At 36.5% G+C, this 7,500-nt stretch overlaps 1 protein-coding gene across 2 annotated transcripts in view; it reads left to right on the top strand.

Moving 5' to 3' along the window:
- col6a2 (collagen, type VI, alpha 2) overlaps nucleotides 1-7,500 on the top strand; it is a 61,549-nt gene that overhangs the window by 23,249 nt on the left and 30,800 nt on the right. For both annotated transcript variants that reach the window (XM_045714383.1, XM_045714382.1), the window contains exons 8-14: nucleotides 178-276; nucleotides 4,382-4,408; nucleotides 4,513-4,638; nucleotides 6,667-6,729; nucleotides 6,832-6,894; nucleotides 7,086-7,139; nucleotides 7,269-7,304. In XM_045714383.1, the coding sequence (XP_045570339.1) occupies nucleotides 178-276; nucleotides 4,382-4,408; nucleotides 4,513-4,638; nucleotides 6,667-6,729; nucleotides 6,832-6,894; nucleotides 7,086-7,139; nucleotides 7,269-7,304 (468 nt within the window). The remainder of the gene's footprint in view (nucleotides 1-177; nucleotides 277-4,381; nucleotides 4,409-4,512; nucleotides 4,639-6,666; nucleotides 6,730-6,831; nucleotides 6,895-7,085; nucleotides 7,140-7,268; nucleotides 7,305-7,500) is intronic.

Raw genomic sequence — 7,500 nt, 5'->3', positions numbered from 1 at the left:
TGCAGCGATGTAGGCTCATTTGAATAACCTCCTAAACGTCCTGTTTCGAATGCATGTTAATACCAAAGTAAACCCCCTAGGCCTGAAATGCAACCATTTGGATCAGATTAGGATCTGTTTTCGACAGTTTACAAGTTCCAGAAAGGTAGCAGGTCACTAATATCTGTTGTGTTACAGGGGATCAAAGGAGACAATGGAAACGCTGGTTTTAAAGGAGAGAGAGGAAGACAGGGCGACCCCGGCATCGAGGGTCCCATTGGTCAACCAGGAGTCAAGGCAAGTCTCATGCTCCTCCCAATCACACACACTACCAGTAATAATGTCTTTATATATAGTGACCAGTAATACCAGTAATAATGTCTTTATATATAGTGACCAGTAATACCAGTAATAATGTCTTTATATATAGTGACCAGTAATACCAGTAATAATATCTTTATATATAGTGACCAGTAATACCAGTAATAATGTCTTTATATATAGTGACCAGTAATACCAGTAATACCAGTAATAATGTCTTTATATATAGTGACCAGTAATACCAGTAATAATATCTTTATATATATTGACCAGTAATACCAGTAATAATGTCTTTATATATATTAACCAGTAATACCAGTAATAATGTCTTTATATATATTGACCAGTAATACCAGTAACACCAGTAATAATATCTTTATATATATTGACCAGTAATACCAGTAATACCAGTAATAATGTCTTTATATATAGTGACCAGTAATACCAGTAATACCAGCAAAAATGTCTTTATATATAGTGACCAGTAATACCAGTAATAATATCTTTATATATATTGACCAGTAATACCAGTAATAATGTCTTTATATATATTAACCAGTAATACCAGTAATAATGTCTTTATATATATTGACCAGTAATACCAGTAATAATGTCTTTATATATAGTGACCAGTAATACCAGTAATAATGTCTTTATATATATTGACCAGTAATACCAGTAATAATGTCTTTATATATAGTGACCAGTAATACCAGTAATAATATCTTTATATATATTGACCAGTAATACCAGTAATACCAGTAATAATGTCTTTATATATATTGACCAGTAATACCAGTAATAATGTCTTTATATATAGTGACCAGTAATACCAGTAATACCAGTAATAATGTCTTTATATATAGTGACCAGTAATACCAGTAATAATGTCTTTATATATATTGACCAGTAATACCAGTAATAATGTCTTTATATATAGTGACCAGTAACACCAGTAATAATATCTTTATATATATTGACCAGTAATACCAGTAATAATGTCTTTATATATAGTGACCAGTAATACCAGTAATACCAGCAAAAATGTCTTTATATATAGTGACCAGTAACACCAGTAATAATATCTTTATATATATTGACCAGTAATACCAGTAATAATGTCTTTATATATATTAACCAGTAATACCAGTAATAATGTCTTTATATATAGTGACCAGTAATACCAGTAATAATATCTTTATATATATTGACCAGTAATACCAGTAATACCAGTAATACCAGTAATACCAGTAATAATATCTTTATATATATTGACCAGTAATACCAGTAATAATGTCTTTATATATAGTGACCAGTAATACCAGTAATAATATCTTTATATATAGTGACCAGTAATACCAGTAATACCAGTAATAATGTCTTTATATATAGTGACCAGTAATACCAGTAATACCAGTAATACCAGTAATAATGTCTTTATATATAGTGACCAGTAATACCAGTAATACCAGTAATAATATCTTTATATATATTGACCAGTAATACCAGTAATAATGTCTTTATATATATTAACCAGTAATACCAGTAATAATATCTTTATATATAGTGACCAGTAATACCAGTAATAATATCTTTATATATATTGACCAGTAATACCAGTAATACCAGTAATAATGTCTTTATATATATTGACCAGTAATACCAGTAATACCAGTAATAATGTCTTTATATATATTGACCAGTAATACCAGTAATACCAGTAATACCAGTAATAATGTCTTTATATATATTGACCAGTAATACCAGTAATACCAGTAATAATATCTTTATATATATTGACCAGTAATACCAGTAATAATGTCTTTATATATATTAACCAGTAATACCAGTAATAATATCTTTATATATAGTGACCAGTAATACCAGTAATAATGTCTTTATATATATTGACCAGTAATACCAGTAATAATATCTTTATATATAGTGACCAGTAATACCAGTAATAATGTCTTTATATATATTAACCAGTAATACCAGTAATAATGTCTTTATATATAGTGACCAGTAATACCAGTAATAATGTCTTTATATATAGTGACCAGTAATACCAGTAATAATGTCTTTATATATATTGACCAGTAATACCAGTAATACCAGTAATACCAGTAATAATGTCTTTATATATAGTGACCAGTAATACCAGTAATAATATCTTTATATATAGTGACCAATAATACCAGTAATACCAGTAATAATGTCTTTATATATATTGACCAGTAATACCAGTAATACCAGTAATAATGTCTTTATATATAGTGACCAGTAATACCAGTAATAATGTATTTATATATAGTGACCAGTAATACCAGTAATACCAGTAATAATGTCTTTATATATAGTGACCAGTAATACCAGTAATACCAGTAATAATGTCTTTATATATAGTGACCAGTAATACCAGTAATAATATCTTTATATATAGTGACCAGTAACACCAGTAATACCAGTAATACCAGTAATAATGTCTTTATATATAGTGACCAGTAATACCAGTAATACCAGTAATAATGTCTTTATATATATTGACCAGTAATACCAGTAATACCAGTAATAATGTCTTTATATATAGTGACCAGTAATACCAGTAATACCAGTAATAATGTCTTTATATATAGTGACCAGTAACACCAGTAATAATGTCTTTATATATAGTGACCAGTAATACCAGTAATACCAGTAATACCAGTAATAATGTCTTTATATATATTGACCAGTAATACCAGTAATACCAGTAATACCAGTAATAATGTCTTTATATATAGTGACCAGTAATACCAGTAATAATATCTTTATATATAGTGACCAGTAACACCAGTAATACCAGTAATACCAGTAATAATGTCTTTATATATATTGACCAGTAATACCAGTAATACCAGTAATAATGTCTTTATATATAGTGACCAGTAATACCAGTAATACCAGTAATAATGTCTTTATATATAGTGACCAGTAACACCAGTAATACCAGTAATACCAGTAATAATATCTTTATATATAGTGACCAGTAACACCAGTAATACCAGTAATACCAGTAATTATGTCTTTATATATAGTGACCAGTAATACCAGTAATTATGTATTTATATATATTGACCAGTAATACCAGTAATAATGTCTTTATATATAGTGACCAGTAATACCAGTAATACCAGTAATAATGTCTTTATATATAGTGACCAGTAATACCAGTAATACCAGTAATAATGTCTTTATATATAGTGACCAGTAATACCAGTAATAATGTATTTATATATATTGACCAGTAATACCAGTAATAATGTATTTATATATAGTGACCAGTAATACCAGTAATAATGTCTTTATATATAGTGACCAGTAATACCAGTAATAATGTCTTTATATATAGTGACCAGTAATACCAGTAATAATGTCTTTATATATAGTGACCAGTAATACCAGTAATAATGTCTTTATATATATTGACCAGTAATACCAGTAATAATGTCTTTATATATAGTGACCAGTAATACCAGTAATAATGTCTTTATATATATTGACCAGTAATACCAGTAATAATGTCTTTATATATAGTGACCAGTAATACCAGTAATAATGTCTTTATATATATTGACCAGTAATACCAGTAATAATGTATTTATATATAGTGACCAGTAATACCAGTAATAATGTCTTTATATATAGTGACCAGTAATACCAGTAATAATGTCTTTATATATAGTGACCAGTAATACCAGTAATAATGTCTTTATATATAGTGACCAGTAATACCAGTAATAATGTCTTTATATATATTGACCAGTAATACCAGTAATAATGTCTTTATATATAGTGACCAGTAATACCAGTAATAATGTCTTTATATATATTGACCAGTAATACCAGTAATAATGTCTTTATATATAGTGACCAGTAATACCAGTAATAATGTCTTTATATATATTGACCAGTAATACCAGTAATAATGTCTTTATATATAGTGACCAGTAATACCAGTAATAATGTCTTTATATATAGTGACCAGTAACGCTCCGTGTTGTTTCCCTAATGGCTGTTGTTCTGTTTTCTGCTCTTATAGGGTGAAATCGGTCTGGAGGGGGAAAAGGTGAGATCAATATTTCATTAGGTATTAATTATTGATTATCATATCTGTTCAGCACAGGACTCGAGGTAGATTCTGTATTACTGCTGAGTGTGTGATGTTTTCAGGGGGAGATCGGAGCTGAGGGGATGAAGGGTGTGGCCGGCCTCGCAGGACGCAACGGGACAGACGGACAGAAGGGAAAGATCGGACGCATCGGCGCTCCCGGCTGCAAAGGAGATCCAGGAGACAGGGTATGTTCTGAGAAACCTGACTAGATCCAGGAGAAACAGGGTATGTTCTGAGAAACCTGACTAGATCCAGGAGAGACAGGGTATGTTCTGAGAAACCTGACTAGATCCAGGAGAGACAGGGTATGTTCTGAGAAACCTGACTAGATCCAGGACAGGGGTATGTTCTGAGAAACCTGACTAGATCCAGGAGAGACAGGGTATGTTCTGAGAAACCTGGCTAGATCCAGGACAGGGGTATGACCTGAGAAACCTGGCTAGATCCAGGAGAAACAGGGTATGACCTGAGAAACCTGACTAGATCCAGGAGAGACAGGGTATGTTCTGAGAAACCTGGCTAGATCCAGGAGAAACAGGGTATGACCTGAGAAACCTGACTAGATCCAGGAGAGACAGGGTATGTTCTGAGAAACCTGGCTAGATCCAGGACAGGGGTATGACCTGAGAAACCTGGCTAGATCCAGGACAGGGGTATGACCTGAGAAACCTGGCTAGATCCAGGAGAAACAGGGTATGTTCTGAGAAACCTGGCTAGATCCAGGAGAAACAGGGTATGTTCTGAGAAACCTGACTAGATCCAGGAGAGACAGGGTATGACCTGAGAAACCTGACTAGATCCAGGAGAGACAGGGTATGTTCTGAGAAACCTGGCTAGATCCAGGAGACAGGGTATGTTCTTAGAAACCTGACTAGATCCAGGACAGGGGTATGACCTGAGAAACCTGACTAGATCCAGGAGAACCAGGGTATGTTCTGAGAAACCTGACTAGATCCAGGACAGGGGTATGTTCTGAGAAACCTGGCTAGATCCAGGAGAGACAGGGTATGTTCTGAGAAACCTGGCTAGATCCAGGACAGGGGTATGTTCTGAGAAACCTGGCTAGATCCAGGAGAAACAGGGTATGTTCTGAGAAACCTGGCTAGATCCAGGACAGGGTATGTTCTGAGAAACCTGACTAGATCCAGGACAGGGGTATGTTCTGAGAAACCTGACTAGATCCAGGAGAGACAGGGTATGTTCTGAGAAACCTGGCTAGATCCAGGAGAGACAGGGTATGTTCTGAGAAACCTGGCTAGATCCAGGAGAAACAGGGTATGACCTGAGAAACCTGACTAGATCCAGGAGAGACAGGGTATGTTCTGAGAAACCTGGCTAGATCCAGGACAGGGGTATGTTCTGAGAAACCTGACTAGATCCAGGAGAGACAGGGTATGTTCTGAGAAACCTGGCTAGATCCAGGAGAGACAGGGTATGTTCTGAGAAACCTGGCTAGATCCAGGAGAAACAGGGTATGTTCTGAGAAACCTGACTAGATCCAGGAGAAACAGGGTATGTTCTGAGAAACCTGGCTAGATCCAGGACAGGGGTATGTTCTGAGAAACCTGGCTAGATCCAGGAGAAACAGGGTATGACCTGAGAAACCTGGCTAGATCCAGGACAGGGGTATGACCTGAGAAACCTGGCTAGATCCAGGAGAGACAGGGTATGTTCTGAGAAACCTGGCTAGATCCAGGAGAAACAGGGTATGTTCTGAGAAACCTGGCTAGATCCAGGACAGGGGTATGACCTGAGAAACCTGGCTAGATCCAGGAGAGACAGGGTATGTTCTGAGAAACCTGGCTAGATCCAGGACAGGGGTATGTTCTGAGAAACCTGGCTAGATCCAGGACAGGGGTATGACCTGAGAAACCTGGCTAGATCCAGGACAGGGGTATGTTCTGAGAAACCTGACTAGATCAACACATCTATTATATGTTACTAATACTAGCAACACTATTGGCTTGATATTTAATTGAGTTCTCAACCCTTGAAACCAACCCTTGGAATCATGCTGTTGATTTGTGGTTGAAATCTGGTTGAAATGAATGTACATTGACCAGTGTGTGTTATAAATATGTCTGTGTGTGTGTGTGTGCGTGCGTGCGTGCGTGTGTGTGTGTGTGTGTGTGTGTGTGTGTGTGTGTGTGTGTGTGTGTGTGTGTGTGTGTGTGTGTGTGTGTGTGTGTGTGTGTGTGTGTCTCTGCCAACAGGGTCCTGATGGTCACTCAGGAGACGCGGGCGACGGTGGACTTCCTGGAACAGGTGGAGAGAAGGTACGCGATTGAGATCAAACAGAATTCTAACAATACATTTACAACGCGCCTCTTTTTGCTGCTCGGACCCTAGTTATACAATCATCGTGTTTGTGTCTCCAGGGAGATCCCGGTCGACCGGGAAACACAGGCCCCCTCGGACCGGTGGGAGACGCTGGACCTAAGGTAAACAGGAAGTCACTGCACGTGATACAATGTTACTTCCTACGTCCCAGCGTTCCATACAGCTGTGCTCTGACATCAGAGTGATCATCCCAGACTTCTGTTGCTCTGCACTGCTCCTCTCTGGTCGTTAGGCCAGGGACCTGATAGAAAGGTTAAAGGTTAAATAACTCTGTTGTCTTCCTCTTCCTCAGGGTGAGAGAGGGAGTCCCGGCTCGTCTGGCTTCCCTGGAGCCAAAGGGACACCAGTAAGAAGCTCTACTCCACACATACTATAACACTCTACCCGACCCAATAATGTAGAATACTGTAGAATTGCATTTTTTTTTAAACCAACTAAAAATGATGTCATATAATAATTAGTTTGTCTCTTCTAGGGAGCTATTGGTGGCCCAGGAGACAAGGGAGAACTGGTGAGACCCTCTGAAGCTCTGCACGACTTTCACAGTCAACATGTTCTAGGGGGGGGGGAAAACTAGCTCTGTGTCTCAATATTGTCCCTTCGTTGTGGCAGTCTAATGGTTTCTGTCTGTAACGGATCGCGCAATGTTTGTCCAGTTGTGTTGTCTAACGGTTGTTGTGTTGTTGTGTTGTTGTGTTGTTGTGTTG

This window comes from Salmo salar, chromosome ssa03 (assembly GCF_905237065.1).
Source record: "Salmo salar chromosome ssa03, Ssal_v3.1, whole genome shotgun sequence".
Classification (NCBI taxonomy): domain Eukaryota; kingdom Metazoa; phylum Chordata; class Actinopteri; order Salmoniformes; family Salmonidae; genus Salmo; species Salmo salar.
Note: the sequence above shows the minus strand (reverse complement) of the source record. Positions and strands in the feature narration are given on the sequence as shown.